At 44.4% G+C, this 25,101-nt stretch overlaps 2 protein-coding genes across 2 annotated transcripts in view; both read left to right on the top strand.

The window, feature by feature from the left end:
* The window catches only part of LOC309564421 (uncharacterized protein), a 224,655-nt gene that overhangs the window by 121,364 nt on the left and 78,190 nt on the right, over positions 1-25,101 (top strand). Inside the window, 5 exon segments of the mRNA XM_082269051.1 lie at positions 1,718-2,508; positions 2,916-2,952; positions 8,074-8,253; positions 9,266-9,438; positions 9,673-10,235. Coding sequence (XP_082125177.1) covers positions 1,718-2,508; positions 2,916-2,952; positions 8,074-8,253; positions 9,266-9,438; positions 9,673-10,235 — 1,744 coding nt within the window.
* On the top strand, positions 8,440-23,539 carry LOC309563876 (uncharacterized protein; the record flags this gene model as incomplete). The annotated part of the gene is made up of 4 exons (XM_082268512.1): positions 8,440-8,462; positions 19,826-19,975; positions 20,077-20,218; positions 21,615-23,539. The coding sequence occupies exons 2-4, from the start codon at positions 19,877-19,879 to the stop codon at positions 23,537-23,539; spliced, it is 2,166 nt and encodes a 721-aa protein (XP_082124638.1). The 5' UTR covers positions 8,440-8,462; positions 19,826-19,876.

Here is a 25,101-nt window from a genome sequence, read left to right as displayed (position 1 = left end):
AAGGTTGGTTAAATTGAACATCTGGGACATGGACTTATGAGACGATGTGTGGATCTTTTCTATGTGTGATGTCATAATATTACATTTTATGTTTCTACCATTTTCTTGGTTTAGAGTGAAGATCTGATATATATAAAAGTTGAGGTTAAATCAGAAGAAGAAGAAGAAGAAGAAGAGACGTATGTGAGGGATGATCAGCAGTCTATGGAGGAGGATGGAATAACGGGAACATTTATAGAGGAGGACACTCCTACAGAGATCAGCACAGGTGGGTAATTAATAGTAAATGCATTCACTATATAATATATATTGCACTTTATGTAGTCCTAACACCTTCAGTATATACTCTATGTTGTAAAGTACATAATCCTGACCCATCAACTATAAACTCTGTTTTGTACATTACATACTCCTGACCCCTGCATTATATACTCTATGTTGTACATTACATACTCCTGACCCCTGCATTATATACTCTATGTTGTACATTACATACTTCTGACCCCTGCATTATATACTCTATGTTGTACATTACATACTTCTGACCCCTGCATTATATACTCTATGTTGTACATTGCATACTCCTGACCCTCCTCCATTTTCTCTATCTTGTATCTTATACAATATGTTGTACAGTTCATAGTCCTGTCTTCTGTTCTCTACTCTCTACACACTGCTATATATCCACATAATATGTATATTTCTTTATATCTGATGATTTGATTGGAGCACAAACTTTTATATGTTCATAATAATGTGATAACATCCTTAAACTTTGAAACCTTATACAGAAAGTGATAATGAGGGAGGAGTCAATAACCCAATGATGGTGGCCCTCAGTCTTCATCTTGGTTGGTCTCCCCATCCTCACTCTCTGACCTCTGGTGGGGCTCAGCCCAGCTGTTATCAAAGAATAAATCATGGACTAAATAAGGAAAGTGCAGTCCTGCTTGTGTTGGGAAGAAGGCAATGAGTGATAGAGGGGGAGGGGACACTCGTCCTATAATCCCCTCATCACTGTCACTCCTATAAAAGACAGTTCTCGTTGTTTCCTCACTCTCTGACTAAGGTCCATGAATAAAGAAATGAACTGGTAGGAGATCATAGGACCCATTTACTAGTTACCTTGAGGGTGGAATTGTAAGCTCCTCAGAGATAAAGCTGCCTGATGTGGGCGACGTCTTGGTTTAGGGGAACCAATCTGCTCATGTCTTGTAATAATCTTTTTATTTCTATTTTAGTAGATGGACGGAAGATGAGGAAAACCTCAGAGGATTGTCTCACTTTGTCTCCAGACTGTAAAGTAGAAGATGAGGACATCACACAGTATAGTCCAGGAGAAAACCCGACTACCTCAAATATCCACCCGGCACCACACAGTGTAGATGGACCATCATATTCCTCTTATCCTGAGGAACCTCAGACTGTGAGGGACGGTGCCGGACCATCATATTCCTCTTATCCTGAGGAACCTCAGACTGTGAGGGACTGTGCCGGACCATCGTATTCCTCTTATCCCGAGGAACCTCAGACTGTGAAGGATGACGCCGTCCTTCCAACAGATAAGAGGTTTTCCTGTACTGAGTGCGGGAAGTGTTTCCATTTGAAATCCCATCTGATTGTGCATATAAAAACCCACACAGGTGAGAAACTACATTCCTGCCCTGAGTGCGGGAAATGTTTTTCAAGAAAGTCTACACTTTCCATACATCAGAAATCTCACACAGGTGAGAAGCCATATTCCTGTCCCGAGTGTGGGAAATGTTTTGTACATAAAACAGCTCTTGTCATACATCAAAGATCTCACACAGGGGAAAAGCCGTATTCTTGCCCTGAGTGCGGAAAATGCTTTAGACAAAAATCAACTCTTGTTACACATCATATGTCTCACACGGGGGAAAAGCCGTATTCCTGCCCTGAATGCAGGAAATGTTTTTCAAAGAAATACCATCTCTATAGCCATCAGAGCTCACACAGGGGAGAGAAGCCGTATTCTTGTTCTGAGTGCGGGAAATGCTTTGGTCGTAAATCAAATCTTGTCACACATCAGAGGTCTCACACGGGAGAAAAGCCGTATTCCTGCCCTGAGTGCGGGAAATGTTTTTCATGTAAATCTCATCTTGTCACACATCAACGTTCTCACGTGGGGGAAAAGTCTTTTTGCTGTTCAGAGTGCGGGAAATGTTTTTTAGAGAAGTCCACTCTTAGTTATCATCAGAGACTTCACACGGGTGAGAAGCTATATTCCTGTTCTGTGTGCGGGAAATGTTTTGTAAAAAAATCAATACTGGTCAAACATCAGAGATCTCACACGGGGGAGAAGCCATTCATGTGTCCGGAGTGCGGGAAATGTTTTTCAGATAAGTCCAATCTTCACACACATCAGAGATCGCACACAGGTGAGAAGCCGTATTCCTGCCCTGAGTGTGGGAAATGTTTTTCACAGAAGTGCCATCTTGACAAACATCAGAGAGTGCACAGGGGGGATAAGCTGTATTCCTGTCCTGAGTGAGGGAATGGTTCCTTACTAAAGTCCTGTCTTCCTGTACATCAGGAATCCCACACAACTCTTGAGGTGTATTAGTGCCTTGAGTGCGGGAAATGTCTTCTATATGAATATTGCTGGACATGTGGGGGAGAAGCACACCCTGATATACACCTTAGATATACTCCATGGCTGATCTTCATCATGTAAGAAACACTTCATAAGGAGATCAGAGATCACCAAAGACATGGATAAAGTGTTCTACCATGTTGGCCATTGATAGCAGGAGAAAAATAAAAATGGAGTCCTTACCTTTCATGTATTTTATATATTTTCTATTGTTTATTAGTTAATTTTTATTTACTTTATTAAAAGTTTTTTTTCTCTGATTATTGTTTTTCTTTAAGTACTTTGCTTCGTTATTGTAAAGGAAAATTAATGTAACAATTGTCTCAGAGGAAGCTGTGGTATGTCCGATGTAATCACTCCCCCTCTGGCCATTTCCATTCTCCCTTTCTCCCTTTTTGTTAAGTACTTATGAGCGATCATGACTTGACAAGGCGCAGTTGCGCAAAATATGTTGTCATAGAGATGGAACCACAAACTACAGGCTTGCATTCCATGCATCCTCCGTCCCAGCAGCTTCTGCTCGGTCTACCTGGCCAACCTGGTCTACCTGATAGACGTCATCACCGGTCGCCACCTCACAGACGCGACCTCCATAAACGCAGATCAATCTGATGGACCAAACTCTGGTGTACAGGTTCCTTTAAGAACGATGGAATTCCCTCTTCAAATGGCTCCACACAGCTCACACATAGATAGACCAAACTCTAGTGTTCAGGTTCCTTTAAGAATGATGGAATTCTCTCTTTGAGATGGCTCCACACAGCTCACCTATATGTTGAACAAACTCTGGTGTTTAGGTTCCTTTAAAAAAGATGGAATTCCCTCTTCAAGATGGCTCCACACAGCTCACACATAGGTGGACCAAACTCTGGTGTTCAGGTTCCTTTAAGAACGATGGAATTCCCTCTTCAAATGGCTCCACACAACTCACATAGAGGTGGACCAAACTCTGGTGTTCAGGTTCCTTTAAGAACAATGTAATTCCCTCTTCAATATGGCTCCACACAGCTCACATAGAGGTGGACCAAACTCTGGTGTTCAGGTTCCTTTAAGAACAATGGAATTCCTTCTTCAAGATGGCTCCACACAGCTCACATAGAGGTGGACCAAACTCCGGTGTTCGGGTCCCTTTAAGAAAGATGGAATTCCCTCTTTGAGATGGCTCCACACAGCTCACCTATAGATGGACCAAACTCTGGTGTTCGGGTCCCTTTAAGAAAGATGGAATTCCCTCTTCAAGATGGCTCCACACAGCTCACACATAGGTGGACCAAACTCTGGTGTTCAGATTCCTTTAAGAACGATGGAATTCCCTCTTCAAGATGGCTCCACACAGCTCACACATAGGTGGACCAAACTCTGGTGTTCAGGTTCCTTTAAGAACGATGGAATTCCCTCTTCAAGATGGCTCCACACAGCTCACACATAGGTGGACCAAACTCTGGTGTTCAGGTTCCTTTAAGAATGGTAGAATTCCCTCTTCAAGATGGCTCCACGCAGCTCACACATAGGTGGACCAAACTCTGGAGTTCAGTTTCCTTTAAGAACAATGGAATTCCCTCTTCAAGATGGCTCCACACAGCTCACATAGAGGTGGACCAAACTCTGATGTTCAGGTCCCTTTAAGAAAGATGGAATTCCCTCTTCAAGATGGCTCCACACAGCTCACACATAGGTGGACCAAACTCTGGTGTTCAGGTTCCTTTAAGAACAATGGAATTCCCTCTTCAAGATGGCTCCACACAGCTCACACATAGGTGGACCAAACTCTGGTGTTCAGGTTCCTTTAAGAACGATGGAATTCCCTCTTCAAGATGGCTCCACACAGTTTACACATAGGTCATAGGCAACAAACAGCCTCCAATAGTGCAGCACCTGGGTTATTAAGCTCAACACACCGCACAGAACCCAATTCATAAAATGCCCTCACATTAATTAGGTAAAAAACAACAAGATACAGCTCACGTGATTCAGTCAAAACCCCCGCCGCTAGGTTCAACCTCTACACGTTACGTCCCTCCAGATGAAGCCATTGGTGGCATAATGCATAGAGGTTGAGTCTATATGTGAGCTGTGTGGAGCCATCTTGAAGAGGGAATTCCATTGTTCTTAAAGGAACCTGAGCACCAGAGTTTGGACCACCTTTGTCACTGATTATTCTAGAGCAGACCGTCCTTCTCTCTCAGTGGGGAGCGTTCGCGGGTGTCCGACGGCAATCGCGTCCATCGGCCCCTGTGGATCGGCTTCCTAATGTGGGTGAGCGTGCATGCACCCCCAGGAGCGCTCCCGCTAACCGACGTACCCATACGTCGGTTCGTGCAGCCGAGCCAGCCTGCCGCAGTTAGTCTGCGGAGGGCGGTCGGCAAGAAGTTAAACTTCTCTTTCAGCCTGGCCCTAAGAGCTTTTAAATTCTTATTGCTACACAAATTAATAACCACTCCGCCTCCACATTCCAGACAAGTGATTTTCCTGACCAAATGGATTTCTTCCTTTACTATTTCATGATACTATGACTGCAATCATGTTAAAAGTATAGGGAAGGCGCCAAGCTGGCTGCAAGCTGCGGCCTTAGTTTTAGTGGAGGCCCAGCCGCACAGATTTCATCCAAGGGAAGGCGGGTGGCTACAGGAAACCCACAGCCGGCTGACCCCCCCCCCCCCCCACTCGGCTGCAAGGCCCAGGAGGCCACAAACCATGGTCTAAACTTCTGTGGGCACCCCGCCACCTGGGTGTGAAGCCCACTGGAGCCGATCACCCAAAAACAACAGGGGAGAGGGCGGATGCCCAAATGGGGGGTGGTGGCTCCAGCCACCCTCACTGGGGCCTCACAAAATAGTGTCTGGCCAGTAGACTGCAAAGCCGCGGCCTAAACTTTCAGCCGGGTCTGGCCCCGTGCGGAGCAGACCCGCGGATGTAAACCCATTCGCTCTCCCAGCCCAACACAACAGCCCGGAAATGCCCTTAGGACCCCCCTGCCCAGGTCGCTAACCACTAGGGTGAAGAAGTACCCTATTGTAACCTATGGTGTCCACCCGGAGAAAACTGGTCAGCAGCAGCCCCAAAGGAAGCCCCCCTTCAGAGCACATGGCAAAAGCCAGCTCACAACCTCCAGGGAGGGGGGGGGGGTGAGGGGTATGGAAGATCCACGGTGACCCTAGAGGGGCTGGGGAGAAGTAGGGGAACCTGGGGGTCCCACCCTCCTAAGAAGGGGCTCATGTCCCAATGGTCAAGAAGATTCTGGAGTTGTATCCGTCAATGAACATCAGAGAAAAGGATTTTACAGTAAGACAAAAATCCAATTTTTTTTTCAGAATTCTCGCTCTTTTTGTTTATAGCGCAAAAAATAAAAACCGCAGAGGTGATCAACTACCATCAAAATAAATCTCTATTTGTGGGAAAAGGACATCAATTTTATTTGTGTACAGTGTCACACAACTGCGCAATTGTCAGTTAAAGTAATGCAGTGGGGTATCGCATAAAATGGCCTGATCATTAAGGGGGTAAAACCTTCCGGTCCAGAAGTGGTTAAAGTTGCAATAACTTCAAAGTAGTTCATGCACTACTTTGGTCCGACTTTCATGAAACTTGAGGGTCATAAACTTTAATGTTAACCCTCAGAAGTTGCATGAAAGTCATACCTGAATGTTATACAATGCAACTTCTGTGCAACAGTTGTCCATTAAAACTGGTCAAAGACCAAAGTCGTATCCAAGTTGCACCCATCCAAAGTTGCATCAACGTTGGACCAAAGTTGGCGCAACTTTGGAGTCATACAAGTGTGAAAGGGGGCCTTATTTTCATTTTAGTCCAATGAGATTTGAAAATACCAGTCACATGGATCCTTTCATGTGTATTAAAAAACAGTTGAAACTGTGCTTAATAAGTTGTAATTTTATTTTTTTACTTTGTTTTTCATTATTTAGTTCTACATTTATAAATATTAAAACATACGCAAAAAAAGTTTCATTTTTATTGTCTGGATTTTATCTGAGATAAATGAATGGAATGGAGCACAAGGCAACGAGGAAAAATTATGAATTGTAATGTAGACTGCAGTACTTATATTCAACACAAGGCAGTGATCTCGCTTGGAACCTACAGACAGGAAGTGATGTATGTAACAGACAGGAAGTGATGTGTTACAGACAGGAAGTGATAGTGGAGTATAAATAGGGAGTTTCCAGAAAAAGAAGTTAGACAGATGTAGAGAGGAGACATTACTGGAACTAGCAGCAGAGGAGGAAATAAGATATTATTTTATATTTACACCCAGAACCCCCCCCCCCCTGTCATGTTTCGTCCTCTTCCTCCATAGTCACTGTGACGTATTTTATAGTTTATAGAACAAATAATTCTGCATGTATAGAGCCCTTTATCCAACTGTCCATCCAGAGCCTCTGGTTTATAGACCGGCTACATCCTAAATATAGAACCATTTATCCAACTGTCCATCCAGAGCCTCTGGTTTATGGACTGGATACATCCTAAATATAGAACCATTTATCCAACTGTCCACCCAGAGCCTCTGGTTTACAAACCACATACATCCTAAATATAGAGCCATTTATCCAACTGTCCATCCAGAGCCTCTGGTTTATAGACCAGATACATCCTAAATATAGAGCCATTTATCCAACTGTCCATCTAGAGCCTCTGGTTTACAGACCGGATACATCCTAAATATAGAACCATTTATCCAACTGTCCACCCAGAGCAGCTAGAAGTCACCAACAAGGTCACTGAGCTTCTGACAGGAGAGGTGAGATGTGGTGGGAATTCTGGGACATTATCCAGTAACAGACAAGGGATGTGTCTGGATGGTGACTGTATCATTGTGTGTGTCAGGTTCCTATAAGGTGTCAGGATGTCACTGTCTATTTCTCCATGGAGGAGTGGGAGTATTTAGAAGGACACAAGGATCTCTACAAGGACATCATGATGGAGAATCAGCCGCCCCTCACATAACCGGGTAAGAGGAGACTTTATTGTAAAGGAGAGAGCAGTACGGAGGCTCCACCTAGATCCCCCATCATCTGATAAACACATAGAAACAATGTATTCAGTCAGTGTGTGTGTTTCCTACAGATGGATCCAGTAATGGGAACCCACCAGAGAGATGTCCCCATCCTTGGTATTCCCGGGATTCCACACAGGAAGATCTCACCATCCCTCACCATCATCAGGTAGGTAGAGTTGAGGGTCAGGAATATAAAGTGATTGAACACTCAGACATGTGAAGACGATGTGTGGACTCTACAAGATGATATTTTCTATGTGATCTCACATCCTAATACTTCTATGTTACAGATGTTATTTTCTGCCATTCTGTTAGTTTAGGGTGGAGATCTGAATAACGGAAAAGTTGAAGATGAAGTAGAATATAAAAATGTATCCTAAGCTGCAAGAAATCATTCTTCTTTGCGTTTTTACATATCTCTTGTTTTCTTTTTGCGGTTTAGAGTGAAGCATTGAATGACATCAAAGTTGAGCTTAAAGTGGAAGCAGAAGAGATGTTGATAAGTGGAGATCCTCAGTCTATGGAGGAGGGTGGTTCTCTGTATTCCTCGGATTCCATAAAGGAAGATCAAAACTATACACACCAGGATCAGGTAGAAGAGACTGAGCCCCAGAACTCCAAAGTAATTCTAATCCATGAGATAACATCTTTCCCATTTTTTTCAACTGTATTTTATCATCTTTGGGGTTTAGGGTGAAGAACTGAAAGACATCAAAGTTGAGGTTAAAGAGGAAGAAGAGAGGTTGGTGAGTGGAGATCAGCAGTCTATGGAGGACGGGGAGATGATGATGAAAAGTAAACAGGAGGAATCTTCTCTACATATGGATACAGGTAACAAACACTAAATTCAGAAATGGTTCACATTTTATTTTACTTTTCTAAGTATAAAGCATGTATTCATATTGTTACATGGAATGAAAAATGTGGTATGTCCATTGAGCTAAAAAAGAATCCAACATGGCAGTTGATCCAGATTAGGGCAGGAAAGCTGCATAAAATATGACCATAATTCATTAGGTTAGAAGAATTCCTTCTTTATTCCAAAAGGCAGATAACTCCCCAGATTTAAATTTTCAATGATTCTCATTACAGATATTAAAAGTTCTTCCAGTCAGCTAGGAAGACTATTCCTCATTTTCAAAGCTGGTATAGCAAAGAACCCAGTCACGAGATAAAGAAAAATCTCTTTTTCTTTCCAGAGGAATGTAATCTATTAGTTTCTTGAACCGTCTAGTGTTCCCAATATAGTATACATCATCTCCATTCCTTTATATCATGTCCTGTTCCCAACAAATGAGGAGAAGGTGCTGCTTACCATATGAAAGGTCCATCCCCATTCCTCAATATAACGTCATGTTCCCAACAAATGAGGAGGAGATACTGTATACCATATGAAAGGTCCATCTCCATTCCTCAATATAACGTCATGTTCCCAACAAATGAGGAGGAGGTACTGTACACCATATGAAAGGTCCATCTCCATTCCCGAGGAACCTTTTGAGAAATCCCATACTATGACTTCAGATGTCCATCTACGATCAATGGGTCCTTCTAATCCCGAGGAACCTTCTGATAAATCCCATACTATGACTTCAGATGTCCATCTAAGATCAATGGATCCTTCTAATCCCGAGGAACCTTCTAAGAAATCCCATACTATGACTCCAAATGTCCATCTAAGATCAATGGGTCCTTCAAATCCTGAGGAACATTCGAAGAAATCCCATACTATGACTCCAAATGTTCATCTAAGATCAATGGATCCTTGTTATCCTGAGGAACCTTCTAAGAAATCTCATACTATGATGTCAGATGTCCATCTAAGATCAATGGATCCTTCAAATCCTGAGGAACCTTCTGAGAAATTCCATACTATGACTCCAAATGTCCATCTAAGATCAATGGATCCTTCAAATCCTGAGGAACATTCGAAGAAATCCCATACTATGACTTCAGATGTCCATCTAAGATCAATGGGACCTTCCAATCTCGAGGAACCTTCTAAGAAATCCCATACTATGACTCCAGATGTCCATCTAAGATCAATGGATCCTTCAAATCCTGAGGAACCTTCTAAGAAATCCCATACTATGACGTCAGGCGAGCGTCCTTTCCCTTGTTCAGAGTGCGGGAAAAGTTTCCTTAAGAAAGAAAAACTTATTATACACCAGAGAATTCACACGGGCGTGCGTCCTTACTCATGCTCAGAGTGCGGGAAATCTTTTGCTCAGGAAGACGCACTTGTTGAACATCAAAGAATTCACACGGGTGAGCATCCTCATTTATGTGCAGAGTGCGGAAAATCCTTCATTCATAAAAGATACCTAGTCAAACACCAGAGAATTCACACGGGTGAGCGTCCTTATTCGTGTTCAGAGTGCGGGAAATCCTTCACTGGGAAAAAGGAACTTCTTAGACACCACAGAAGCCACACAGATGTACGCCCTTATGCATGTCCAGAGTGCGGGAAATCTTTCTCTCATAAAGGAAACCTTGTTAAACACCAGAGAATTCACACGGGTGAGCGTCCTTATTCTTGTTCAGAGTGCGGGAAATGTTTCACCATGAAAGGAAACCTTGTGCAACACCAGAGAATTCACACGGGTGAGCGTCCCTACTTGTGTTCTGTGTGTGGGAAATCTTTCACTCAGAAAACAATACTTGTTATACACCAGAGAATTCACACAGGAGAAAGTCCTTTTTCATGTTCGCAGTGCGAGAAATCTTTCACTGCCAAAACAGACCTTGGTAAGCACCAGAGGGTTCACATGGGCGAGCGTCCTTATTCGTGTTCAGAGTGCGGGAAATCTTTCAATCATAAAGGAAACCTTCTGAAACACCAGAGGAGACACACCTCAGAACCTCCCCATTGCATTCAGAGTGCGGGAAATGGTTTATAGATCTGAGACATCAGAGAGAACCCACCTACTGATTCTTTTGACAAATGTACGATGGCTTTTGCAGGTGAAACTGTTGAGTCCATAGAACAGCTGTAGGATAAAAAATTGTTTTTTAAAGCGGTACATCCTGGCGAAAGTGATGTTTCATATATAGGTAGAGTTTGATGACCCGAGTCTTCTTCTATTTTGTGACGGAACGCGTTGGCACCCCTCTTAGGTGCTTCCACCAAGCAATGCCTCCTAACCTCCAAACCGTTCCAGCAGACCGAGAGCTAATACCAGCCCTTTTACCCCAAATGTCGTAGACGGACAAGATGTTGAGGTAAAACCAAATGAATGACTGTTTAAAACAAAATATTACCCAAAACATCACGCAACGGTTGGATAATGAGCTGCAGTTGACACAAGGTTAACCCCATCATGAGAACCTCCAAGAGTTGGCCAACTTAGCTAACAGACAGAAACAATAGGTGACTCAATGCACACAGCCGTGTTAGGGGCGTGTTTGCCTGCATATGTGTTCCATTCATCCTCATGCAGATAGTCCTATTCATGTGAGTTGGAATGACACATCCACTGTTCCCAATTTGACATGCGTGTGAGTACGTGTCTATGAATGCGCACTCTCTACCTTCGGGGATCCGCACCCACACGACTGTCAAATTGGGAGCAGCACGGCTTTTTTTTCAGGGGGAACGCAGATTGTATGTAATGGCAAGGGGTGCTGGGGTATGCTGGAGGGTCTATTGCTGCTGACTGACTGGGGATCTATTGTCGCTGGGGGGGGGGGGGGTCTATGTGAACATGTTGTAATAGTACTTTTGTTTTATCTACCTATTTGTGTATTTTATTGTTTTCCAGCCATTAGCACTTACCTCATTTAAAGTCCCGCGGGCCAATCTCCTTTGCTTCTACATGAATATTGGGATGGAGGTGTGCTTTGGTGGGAACCAGACCATTCTCCTTTGTTGTACTGTTGAAGGAGAGGTCTATTGATGCTGGCTGCTGGGAGATCTGTTGTTGCAACTAGAGGTCTTTTGTTATGGGGGGATCTATTTTTGCTGGGTGTCTATTGTTCCCGGGTGTGTACATTGTTATGGGAGGATTTATTGTTTTTGGGTGCGATCTAGTGTTGTTGGCTGCAGGGGATCTATTTTACTGCATTTCTTGTTATCATTAACAAGTTCCATACACATTTATCACCACAAAATGATAATTGGTTCTGTAGTCCCTAAAAGGAGCGGTACAGGAGGTGGGTAGGGGTGAACCAAGGAGCAGTGCTCGGAGGTGTGGATCCAAGGAGCAGTGCTCGGAGGTGGGGAGAGGTGGAACCAAGGAACAGTGCTCGGAGGTGGGTAGGGGTAGAACCAAGGAACATTGCTCAGAGGTGGGTAGAGGTGGAACCACGGAACAGTGCTCGGAGGTGGGTAGGGAGCAGAGACAAGGAACGATGCTCGGAGGTGGGTAGGGGGCGGAGACAAGGAACGGTGCTCGGAGGTGGGTAGGGGGCCGAGACAAGGAACGGTGCTCGGAGGTGGGTAGGGAGCAGAGACAAGGAACGGTGCTCGGAGGTGGGTAGGGGGTAGGGCTGGGCGATTTTGCCTAAAAAAAAAAATCTTCGATTTTTAAAGTAAAATTCGAGTTTCGATTCGATTCGATTTTAGATTTTTTTTTCCAATGCACTTAAAAAATGACTGCAGAGTCTGGAGGGAGGACTGAGGAGAAGGAGAAGCGCTGTATATGTGTGTCTGACTCTGACGGACCACCGCCGCGCCTGGATGTGACGTCAGCTGCGGGCGGTGCGTCTGTACAGGGGCTGCGCTGTTATAGGTCCACAGTAACCGGCCACCTTTTTTAGTTTGGCTTTGAAACTATTTTTTTTTTCTAACTCGAGTTTTTTCTACAATACTTTTTTCTGCCTTGTGCAGCCACCGAACTCCCCAGTAACGGACCACCGCTGCGCCTGGATGTGACGTCAGCTGCGGGCGGGCGGTGCATCTGTACAGGCCAGGGCGCGCTGTGATAGGTACAGTCTCCCTGGCCTGGATGTGATGTCAGCTGCGGGGCGGGCGGTGCGTCTGTACAGGCCGGGGCGCGATGTGATAGGTACAGTCTCCCTGGCCTGGATGTGACGTCAGCTGCGGGGCGGGCGGTGCGTCTGTACAGGCCGGGGCTGCGGCGCGCTGTGATAGGTACAGTCTCCCCGGCCTGGATGTGACGTCAGCTGCGGGGCGGGCGGTACGTCTGTACAGGCCGGTGTTGTAAAATTTTGTCGGACCCGTGAAAAAAATCGGACCTCGTCACTTCCGGTGACAGAGCATCACAAAACAGCTGATAGGAGTCGTCCGTGCACATGCGCAGAAGACATTTTTCGAGGTTTGGAAAAATTATAACAGAGAGCGGACAGCTGATTGAGAGGAGGCGGGGCTGAGGTGCGACGGAGGACGGAGGACACCGCCGCGTCATCGAGACATTAGGGACGGAGGCACATATGCACAGCTGGCGGAGGAGGCGGGATGGAGGTGCGGCCGTGTAATAAATGCAGGGCTTAAGCGACTCCTTCTGTTTTATTATCTTTAGTAATTATCGTATTATTTATCCTTAGGATTTCATTACATTTAGTATTTCTTATTTTGTATTATAGAAATACTAAATGTTATGAAATCCTAAGGATAAATAATACGATAATTGCTAAAGATAATAAAACAAGGAGTCGCTAAAGTCCTGCATTAATTACACGGCCGCACCTCCGTCCCGCCTCCTCTATTCAGCTCTGCAGATGACGCGGCTGTGTCTTCCGTCCCACCTCAGCCCCGCCTCCTCTCATTCAACTGCCCGCTATGCGTTATAAGTTTACCAAACCAAGATAATGTCTTGTGCGCATGCGCACTTGAGACTCCCATCACCGGAAAATTTTAGAACACCGGGGCTGCGGCGCGCTGTGATAGGTAAAGTCTCCCCGGCCTGGATGTGACATCAGCTGCCGGGAGAGGAAGCGGGCGGTGCGTCTGTACAGGCCAGGGGCTGTGATAGGATACTATCCTATCACAGCCCCTGGCCTGTACAGACGCACCGCCCGCTTCCTCTCCCGGCAGCTGACGTCACATCCAGGCTGGGGAGACTTTACCTATCACAGCGCGCCGCAGTCCCGGCCTGTACAGACGCACCGCCCACCCCGCAGGTCCGTTACTGGGGAGTTCGGTGGCTGCATAAGGCAGGAAAAAGTATTGTAAAAAAAACTCGAGTTTAAAACAAAAAAACGTTTCAAACTAAAAAATCGATAAATCGATTAAATCGATTTATCGCCCAGCCCTAGTAGGGGGCGGAGACAAGGAACGGTGCTCGGAGGTGGGTAGGGGGCGGAGACAAGGAACGGTGCTCGGAGGTGGGTAGGGGGCGGAGACAAGGAACGGTGCTCGGAGGTGGGTAGGGGGTGCAGACACGAAACGGTGCTATGAGGTGGGTAGGGAGCAGAGTCAAGGAATGGTGCTCGGAGGTGGGTAGGGGGTGCAGACACGAAACGGTGCTATGAGGTGGGTAGGGGGTGAAGACAAGGAACGGTGCTTGAAGGTGGAGAGGGGGCAGAGAAAAGGAACGGTACTCGGAGGTGGGTAGGGGGCGGGGCAAGGAACGGTGCTCGGAGGTGGGTAGGGGTTGGAGACAAGGAATGGTGCTCGGAGGTGCATAGGGGTGGAGACAAGGAACGGTGCTCGGAGGTGGGTAGGGGGAGGAGACAAGGAACAGTGCTCGGAGGTGGGTAGGGGGTGGATACAAGAAATGGCGCTTGGAGGTGGGTAGGAGGTGGAGACAAGGAACGGTGCTCGGAGGAGAGTAGGGGGTGTAGACAAGGAACGGTGCTCAGAGGTGAGTAGGGGGGCAGATACAAGGATCAGTGCTCTAAGGTGGGTAGGCAGTGGAGAAAAGGAACGATGCTTGGAGGTGTATAGGGGGCAGGAACAAGGGGTGACTGAGAAAGGGAAAGTTCCTGCACCTATTCTCTGAGTTAAAAAGCCCAGAGGAGCAGTAATCTTTGCAGCCTCTGCGTCCCAATTGACGGGAATGGAGCTGCCTGCACGGGGATGAACGGAACAGTGAATCCCTATGGGGGCAAATCTGGCTCTCACACTGGCGTATGCTCAGGTACGCCCATGTTCATCAATCTTAAGTTTGTTTTCCATTTTTTTTAATTCATTATAAATATTAAGATATATAAATAATAAATATCTAAATAATATTAAAATCAAACTTGTTTTTCTTTATATTTGTTTCATTCTTAACCCCGCTAGCGGTAAACCCGAGCGTGACTCGGGGTAGGAATTTCCTGCTATTATCGGTATCCCCGAGTCACGCTCGGGGTGAATGGGCAGAGCTATGCAGACAGTGTCTTACCTTATCCTGGCGATCCAGCGATGAGCTCTCATTGCTGTGACCGCCAGCCGAGATCTCCGCCGCTCGTCTGTCGGTAGGAGGACTTCCTAGTTCCGTTCCCTGCAGCAGCAATGCTGCATGGGAGCGGAACTAGGGAGGGAAATTCAAAAAAAAAAAAAAAAAAAAAGTTGCACAAAACACATAACACATTTTATATTATATATATGCATATATATATATATATATATACACACACATATTACACACACATATATATATATATAATATATAACGCATGAATTATAATCTAATCAATAATATAATTTTATTATATATATTATATATTATATAATAAAATTATATTATTGATTCGATTATAATTCATGCGTTTGTGTTTCAAATTTATCACATCTGGGATGTCTACTAGAGTCTTGTTTTGGTCAGGTTTAAGTCAGTAATTACTAAGAATTGTAGGCCTATAATACATAACGCCAAATTTCCATGAAAAGAATTGTACCTCTTTTGGTACAGAATTCCTGACAGAATCATACCGTCAGGGAGGTTAAGATAAAATATATTCTGTGTCTGACAATATAGGAATGAGTCCATTGTGTATTGGCGATAGTAATCTTATAAAAAAAAAGAAATGCAGGAAGTAAAATGAGGACACATTTCCCCCGGAGTTGTAGGTTCATATACGGATACCATCTCTAAAATCATCCTCTACATGTACGCAGGGCCGGGACAAAGGGTGGGCAGGAGGAGCATGTGCCCCAGGCGCAGCAATGGGGGGGGTGGTCCCACACTCCAGTGGCAGACAACCATAAAGCAAGGAATTGGTCGCGCATTGCATACTCCATGCCAGCCGGAGGAGGGGGGGCAGAGAACGGGTGTAGGGCAGTAACTCATTCTACAATACAATCATTGATCAGCAGGGCAGGGGGGCGCAGTTCCGCATCCTCACCCTGGGCGCTTGCCCTGATACTTCATGTACAAGTGCTTTAAGTGGGCGGAGTTGCATGATTTTGAAGGACTATATGTGAGAAAACTAACCTGCAACGTCCCGAAACTTGTAGGAGGCCTCCTCTCACTCTCACTACGCTGTCTATCTCTAAATTTACTATTAGGTCAATACCCTTCTTACTAAACATTTTCCTCAGACTCTTTCTGGCATGTGTCACATCCTATTATCAACTTAAACTGGTTATCCTTCACCATTGCTGTTACCCATGACAATCAGCTCATGAATCGGCAGTGACCTACAGTTTCCACCAAAGTCAGTAATGCTCATACTGATTGTTGCCTTTGGAAGGGCCGTGCCTTCAGAAGAAATCCACACAGCGGAGTAGCCATCTTCCGTGGCAGTCTCACTGTGCACCAACTTCACTGGCACTTGACACTCCACCGCCACCAACTGTCCTGATCCTCGATATTTGTTATATGCAACCAGGTTTTCTTCATTGTCAACAAAATTACCCTTCTGTTCAAATACAGTGCATTGCGAAAGTATTCGGCCCCCTTGAACTTTTCGACCTTTTGCCACATTTCAGGCTTCAAACATAAAGATATAAAACTGTAATTTTTTTTGAAGAATCAACAACAAGTGGGACACAATCGTGAAGTGGAACGAAATTTATTGGATATTTCAAACTTTGTTAACAAATAAAAAACTGAAAAATTGGGCGTGCAAAATTATTCAGCCCCTTTATTTACTTGGGAAATCTTTTCGTATCCAAATCCGGCTTTAAACTTCTCCACAACAGTATCTCGGACCTGCCTGGTGTGTTCCTTGTTCTTCATGATGCTCTCTGTGCTTTAAACGGACCTCTGAGACTATCACAGTGCAGGTGCATTTATACGGAGACTTGATTACACACAGGTGGATTCTATTTATCATCATTAGTCATTTAGGTCAACATTGGATCATTCAGAGATCCTCACTGAACTTCTGGAGAGAGTTTGCTGCACTGAAAGTAAAGGGGCTGAATAATTCTGCACACCCAATTTTTCAGTTTTTTATTTGTTAAAAAAGTTTGAAATATCCAATAAATTTTGTTCCACTTCATGATTGTGTCCCACTTGTTGTTGATTCTTCCAAAAAAAATTACAGTTTTATATCTTTATGTTTGAAACCTGAAATGTGGCAAAAGGTCGAAAAGTTCAAGGGGGCCGAATACTTTCGCAATGCACTGTACACGGGTGACCTCTGGCAACTCCACCAAAACCAATTTGTTTTCCAACACATCGTTTGGCAAGACATCGTTTTAAAAGCATTGATAAAATTTCTGCTGGTTTTTTATCCAGTTTCGGGCCTTCTGTCTCATGATGGATATTTGCGATCTACAATCCGGCTACGTCACTCCTCTTGGTCTGGAACTGAAGATATGGTTTTCGGTCCCACAGATAATATTGATTTGTCAAACCATCCCAAATTTATTTTATCTGTGTAAAATGTTACACTATATATTCTTGTTTATTACTGAGTTTTTCCTTTTGCTCCTACGTTGTCTTCCTTCTATATTTCATACCTACATATCTTAATTCTACCATGTTCTTTACTTTCCAAAAATGTGAATTGGACTAGACGTTTGTAAGTTTACGATGTACCTGTATTGCCCTTCTTACAATCTAAATAAAACATTATGGAAAAAAAAAAAAGAACTGTATTCTAATGATAAAAAAAAAGAAAATCTGAAGGGAAATTTCGTCCAACGACCGATCTGCCGATTTTCGAATTGTTAGTATGGTGCTTTCAACAGCCGACTCCGACTTTTCAGCCAACAAAATCCTGAAGTGCAGGCTATATAATGTTTGTCGTCCGTCAAAACAACGGAAAAAAATCTTAAGAGCAAGACTAGGCATGCTCAGTGACAAAAGATGTTATGATCAAAGGTACTCTGTAGTAACCACTCCTCTGATGGTAAAGACGTCTAAGTATCGGGTGGCTGAACACGAAACACATTTGACTGATGGATGGAACATAATCGAGGAATGGACCACAAAGCAGCGGGCAAACTGATGAAACCTAACCTAGACTGCAGTAATAATATTCAGCACAAGGTGGTGATGTCACTTGGAACAGACAGGAAGTGATGTAAGCTACAGACAGGAAGTGATGTAAGCTACAGACAGGAAGTGATGTAACCTACAGACAGGAAGTGTTTTTGAAGAATTAACAGCAAGTTCCTGGTAAAAGACTGGAAGAGAACTGGCATATAAAGAGTGTAGACCTTGGAACGGGCGGCTTCGGAGGTAATAGGATATTATTCTCTATTTACACCCAGTAACCCCCCCGTCATGTTCCGTCCTCTTCCTCCATAGTCACTGTGACATCTGCTATGCATTATACTAAGGCCCTTTTCACACGGGCTTTCCGATCAGGTCCGCCTGTCAGTTTTTGGATGCTCCATGCACCTCTTTGGAGCAGCGGATTCCAGTGGTGACATGTCCGCTGACACCTGCTGCTATCCGATCCGATCCTGTCCGTGAAATCTAGGCGGATGGAAACCCTATATTTTCCATCCGTCTGGAGGATCGGATCCGATATGATCGGATGAAAACGGACAGGCGGTCCGTTTTCATCCGATCTCCCATAGAGGAGAGCGGGGATCTGACAGGTCTGTCTCCGCAAAGTAAGCGGAGACAGACCTGTAATCCGCCTGCTCGGCAGGGATCAGCAGATCAGTCATTGCTGAGCAAAACTGAGTCTGCCAGGCGGAAAGCCCGTGTGAAAGGACCCTAAGGGCACATTCTGCATAAATATAGAGCCATTTATCTAACTGTCCATCTAGGGCCTCTGGTCTATAGACCGGATACATCCTAAATATAGAACCATTTATCCAACTGTCCATCCAGAGCCTCTGGTTTATAGACCAGATACATCCTAAACATAGAGCCATTTATCCAACTGTCCATCCAGAGCCTCTGGTTTATAGACCGGATACATCCTAAATATAGAACCATTTATCCAACTGTCCATCCAGAGCCTCTGGTTTATAGAGCAGATACATCCTAAATATAGAGCCATTTATCCAACTGTCCATTCAGAGCCTCTGGTTTATAGACTAGATACATCCTAAATATAGAACCATTTATCCAACTGTCCATCCAGAGCCTCTGGCTTAAAGACCAGATACATCCTAAATATAGAACCATTTATCCAACTGTCCATCCAGAGCAGCTAGAAGTCACCAACAAGGTCACTGAGCTTCTGACAGGAGAGGTGAGCGGTGCCGGGAATTCTGGGACATTATCCAGTAACAGACAAGGGATGTGTCTGGATGGTGACTGTATCATTGTGTGTGTCAGGTTCCTATAAGGTGTCAGGATGTCACTGTCTATTTCTCCATGGAGGAGTGGGAGTATTTAGAAGGACACAAGGATCTCTACAAGGACGTCATGATGGAGAATCAGCCGCCCCTCACATCACCGGGTAAGAGGAGACTTTATTGTAAAGGAGAGAGCAGTACGGAGGGTCCACCTAGATCCCCCATCATCTGATAAACACATAGAAACAATGTATTCAGTCAGTGTGTGTGTTTCCTACAGATGGATCCAGTAATGGGAACCCACCAGAGAGATGTCCCCGTCCTCTGTATTCCCGGGATTCCTCACAGGAAGATCACACCATCCCTCACCATCATCAGGTAGATGGAGTTGAAGGTCAGGAACATAAAGTGATTGAACACTCTGACATGTGGAGACGATGTGTGGACTCTACAAGATGATATTTTCTATGTGATCTCACATCATAAATACGTCTATGTTACAGATGTTATTTTCTGCCATTCTGTTGGTTTAGGGTGGAGATCTGAATACGGAAAAAGTTGAAGATGAAGTAGAATATAAAAATGTATCCTAAGCTGCAAGAAATCATTCTTCTCTTTTGCGTTTTTACATATCTCTTGTTTTCTTTTTGCGGTTTAGTGTGAAGCATTGGATGATATCAAAGTTGAGCTTAAAGTGGAAGCAGAAGAGATGTTGATAAGTGGAGATCCTCAGTCTATGAAGGAGGGTGGTTCTCTGTATTCCTCGGATTCCATAAAGGAAGATCAAAACTATACACACCAGGATCAGGTAGAAGAGACTGAGCCACAGAACTCCAAAGTAATTCTAATCTATGAGATAACATCTTCCCCATTTTTTTACAATTGTATTTTATCATCTTTGGGGTTTAGGGTAAAGAACTGAAAGACATCAAAGCTGAGGTTAAAGAGGAAGAAGAAGAGAGGTTGGTGAGTGGAGATCAGCAGTCTATGGAGGAGGGGGAGATGATTATGGAAAGTAAACAGGAGGAATCTTCTCTACATATGAATACAAGTAAGTAATAAACACTAATTGCAGAAATGGTTCACATTTTAATTTTACTTTTCTAAGTATAAAGCATGTATTCATATTGTTACATGGAATGAAAAATTGATTTGTCCATTGAACTAAAAAAAAAAAAAAAAATCCAGCATGGCAGTTGATCCATATTAGGGCAGAAAAGCTGCAAAAATGTGCCCATAATTCATTAGGTTAAAATAATTCCTTTATTACAAAAGGCAAATAACTCCCCAGATCAACATTCTCCAATGATTCTCATTACAAATCTTAGAAGTTCTTTCAGTCAGCTAGAACAAGTCCTCTGGAAGATTCTTCTCAGATTTACAGCTGGTATAGCAAAGAACGCAGGCCCAAGGTATAGCAAAATCTCATGTCCTTGCCAGAGAAATGTAAGCTACCGTATGTATTTATTGCACCATCCAGTGTTCCCAATATAGTGTACATCCATTCCTCTATATAAGGTCATGTTCCTAACAAATGAGGAGGAGATACTATACACCATATGAAAGGTCCATCTCCGTTCCTCAATATAACGTCATGTTCCCAACAAATGAGGAGGAGATACTGTACACCATATGAAAGGTCCATCTCCGTTCCTCAATATAACGTCATGTTCCCAACAAATGAGGAGGAGATACTGTACACCATATAAAAGGTCCATCTTAATTTCTTAATATAACGTCATGTTCCCAACAAATGTGGAGGAGATGAAAGGTCCATCTCCATTCCTCGAAATAACGTCATGTTCCCAACAAATGAGGAGGAGATAATGTACACCATATGAAAGGTCCATCTCCATTCCTCGAAATAACGTCATGTTACCAACAAATGAGGAGGAGAAACTGTACAACATATATGAAAGGTCCATCTCCATTCCTCAATATAACGTCATGTTCCCAACAAATGAGGAGGAGATACTGTACAACATATATGAAAGGTCCATCTCCATTCCTCAATATAATGTCACGTTCCCAACAAGTGAGGAGCAGATACTGTACACCATACGAAAGGTCCATCTTCAATTATCTGTAGGGTTACATACACTAAATACTATGTGCATTACTTTAGTAATGTCCAATGTCGCACCTGAGGCTAGATATAAATTGTCAGTTTACCACCACTGCTGTACAATATATATAAGGCATATCTCTGTTCATCAGTACGATGTCATGTCTTTAGGAATAGGTGGAGAGAAGTTTTATTCTTCACCATAATTTTGCCATCAATGCAAAAATACAGATGTTTGTGTGTTTTGTATCCTTGATCTGGTTTTTATTTGCTGAACCCAATTCAATGCCAGAGCTCTGGGATGTACATATATACTGTATATGAATTCTGAATACAAGATGCATGAGAACAGATATGACGTATATTAAATATTGCTTTCCAGCAGATGGACCGTGTTTCTGGAATATATATACATCGGAGGGACGTCTTATTATATCTCCAGATTGTAAGGCAGAAAATACTGACGTTTCACAAAATTCTCCGAAAGTGAACTCTGGTTGGTTGGTTAGATCAACAGATCCTTCGAATCCTGAGGAACCTTCTGAGAAATCCCATACTATGACATCAGATGTCTATCTAAGATCAATGGATCCTTCTAATCCTGAAGAACCTTCTGAGAAATCCCATACTATGACTTCAGATGTCCATCTAAGATCAATGGGTCCTTCTAATCCCGAGGAACCTTCTGATAAATCCCATACTATGACTTTAGATGTCCATCTACGATCAATGGGTCCTTCTAATCCCGAAGATCCTTTTGATAAATCTCATACTATGACTTTAGATGTCCATCGAAGATCAACGGATCCTTCTAATCCCGAAGAACCTTCTGATAAATCCCATACCATGACTTTAGATGTCCATCTACGATCAATAGGTCCTTCTGATCTTGGGGAACCTTCTAATAAATCCCATACTATGACTCCAGATGTCCACCAAAGATCAATGGATGCTTCTAACCCTTGGAAATCTTCTGAGAAATCCCATACTATGACTTCAGATGTCCATCCAAGTTCTCACAGTGCTGACAGATCACTAGATCCATCCAATCCCCAGAAATCTTCTTTAAACCATAATAGGGTTTACACAGGAGAGAGTTCATTGTCATGTTCAGAGTGCGGGAAATCTTTCACTGAAAACAAAAATCTTCTTAAACATCAGAGAATTCACACAGGTGAGCGTCAGTTTTTATGTTTAGAGTGTGGGAAATCTTTCACTTCCAATGCAGTACTTATTGTACACCAGAGAACTCACACCGGTGAGCGTCCTTTCCCTTGTTTGGAGTGCGGCAAATGTTTCATTCAGAAAGAAAGACTTATTATACACCAGAGAACTCACACAGGTGAGCGTCCGTTTTCCTGTTTAGAGTGCGGGAAATGTTTCGCCGAGAAAGGAGTACTTGTTAAACACCAAAGAACTCACACGGGTGAACGTCCTTATTCATGTTCAGAGTGCGGGAAATCTTTCATTTATAAAGGAGATCTTGACAGACACCAGACAATTCACACAGGTGCACGCCGTTATTCTTGTTTAGAGTGCGGGAAAGGTTTCAATAGGGCAGGAGACCTCATTATACACCAGAGAATTCACACGGGTGAGCGCCCTTACCCATGTTCAGAGTGTGGGAAATCTTTTGCTCAGGAATGTGTACTTGTTGAACACCAGAGAATTCACACAGGAGAGCATCCTCATCCATGTTCAGAGTGCGGGAAAACCTTCATTTATAAAAGCGAGCTTGTCAGACACCAGAAAATTCACACAGGTGAACGTTCTTATTCATGTTCAGAGTGCGGGAAATCTTTCATTGGGAAAAAAGAACTTCTTAGTCACCAGAAAATTCACACGGGTGTGCGCCCTTATTCATGTTCCGAGTGCGGGAAATCCTTTACCTGGAAAGGAATCCTTGTCAAACACCAGAGAATTCACACGGGGGAACGTCCTTACTCCTGTTCAGAGTGCGGGAAATCTTTCGTTGGGAAAATGGAACTCCATAGACATCAGAGCAGACACACGGGTGTGCGCCCTTATTCCTGTTCGGAGTGCGGGAAATCGTTCACCACAAAAGGAGTACTCGTAAAACACCAGAGAGTTCACACGGGTGAGCGTCCTTATTCGTGTCCAGAGTGCGGGAAATCGTTCACCACAAAAGGAGTACTCGTAAAACACCAGAGAGTTCACACGGGTGAGCGTCTTTTTTCGTGTCCGGGGTGCGGAAAGTCTTTCACTCAGAAAGGAAACCTTCTTAGACACCAGAGAAGAGCCACCGCGGCGCATCCTCACTGCGGTCAGAGTGCGGGAAATGCTTAAGAGGGAACCCACCTGTTGATTCTTAGGTACGATGGCTTTTCCAGGTGGAACTGATGAGCCTGAGGAACATCTGGAGGATAGAAATTTTTTTTTTTTTTTTAGGGGTGCATCCTGGGAAAAGTGATATTTCAATAAACGGTGGAGTTTGGTGGACCGATTCTTCTCTGGTCTTCTATTTCTTGGAGATTTAATGAAGATTTAATAAAGCTTGAAAAATGCCTTAAGTGTGTGTGTTGATTTTTGATTTGTTTTAAGGGGCCCAGTGGAACCCCAGCTCATTCGTACCCCCCACTCAGCAGATCCCCAGCTTATTAGTACCCTCTTTCAGCAAGTCCCCAGCTTATTAGTACCCTCATTCAGCAGATCCCCCTGCTCAGTAGTACCACCAGCTCTGCTGATGCCCTACTCAGTACCTCCAGCTCTGCTGATCCCATGCTGCGCACCACGTGTGACATTGATAGTTTCTCCTGCTCTGGTCCCCCAGCTCTCCTGCTCAGTCCTCCCTCTCTCTCTCTTACCGGTCCCCATTCACCTCCCGGTATATTGCTCTCATGCTGCGCACCACGTGTGACATTGCTAGTTTCTCCTACTCTGGTCCCTCAGCTCTGCTGAGCCTCTGCTGCTCAGTCCTCCCTCTCCGGTCCCCATTCACCTCCCGGTATATTGCGCTCATGCTGCGCACCATGTGTGACAGTGCTAGTTTCTCCTGCTCTGGTCCCCCACCTCTGCTGATGCTCTGCTGCCTAGCGGATGCGCTTTTGATTTGTTTTAAAGGGGCCCAGTGGAACCCCAGCTCATTCGTACCCCCCACTCAGCAGATCCCCAGCTTATTAGTACCCTCTTTCAGTGGGATACTCCTTTAGGCTTAACTAAATACAACTTGGGACTTTATCCAGAAAATGTCTGTTGACGCCAGCCGACACTACCCAACGCTCACTGATGCTTTGTAACACACTGCAACTTGAGAGAAGTGCTAGATCCCCGACTTTGAGTCCAGCAGATCCAGGACTGTAGAGTAAAGAGCTTCTGACACTGTTTGCACTGCAGAGTCACTGACTACTCCCTCCGTCCTTGCACTGGCTTGAGGTAGACTGTGGTGAAATCCTGAATGACTGCAACTCCCAACTGATACTCGGTACAATTCAGTGCCCAAACTGCAGGCGCCCCCTTTAACCATTAACTCTTCAGGGTCCACTGACTATGTACCCCCTCTGTCACTTCAGGGTCCTCAACCTGGGTACCCCCTTTACAGCTAGCTGACACTGGATCCCAGAACCTCTTCCGGAGTGGTCCCCTCTGACTTAGACCCCCAGTGGCAATCCTCAGTACTCACGACCTGTGTAGGCTTTCCTGGGACTGGACCCCTCTCGCTCTCCGCAGGTTCTCGGCACACCGGATCCCCCTCAGCTTAACTCAGCACTCTCTGGATTCTCAGGCGACACCCTGAGACAGCCACTTCCTCAGACAGGAGGAGAGACAGCTGTTCTCTCCCTCCTGGGACTCTGCTCCTGCCAAAGACGCCGTGTCACCTGCTTCCCCCAAACTTATACCCACTCCCGACT

This window comes from Pelophylax lessonae (genome assembly GCF_965119305.1).
Source record: "Pelophylax lessonae genome assembly, chromosome: 9".
In the NCBI taxonomy this organism is placed as follows: Eukaryota; Metazoa; Chordata; class Amphibia; order Anura; family Ranidae; genus Pelophylax; species Pelophylax lessonae.
This window is presented reverse-complemented; position numbering and strand designations above follow the sequence as displayed.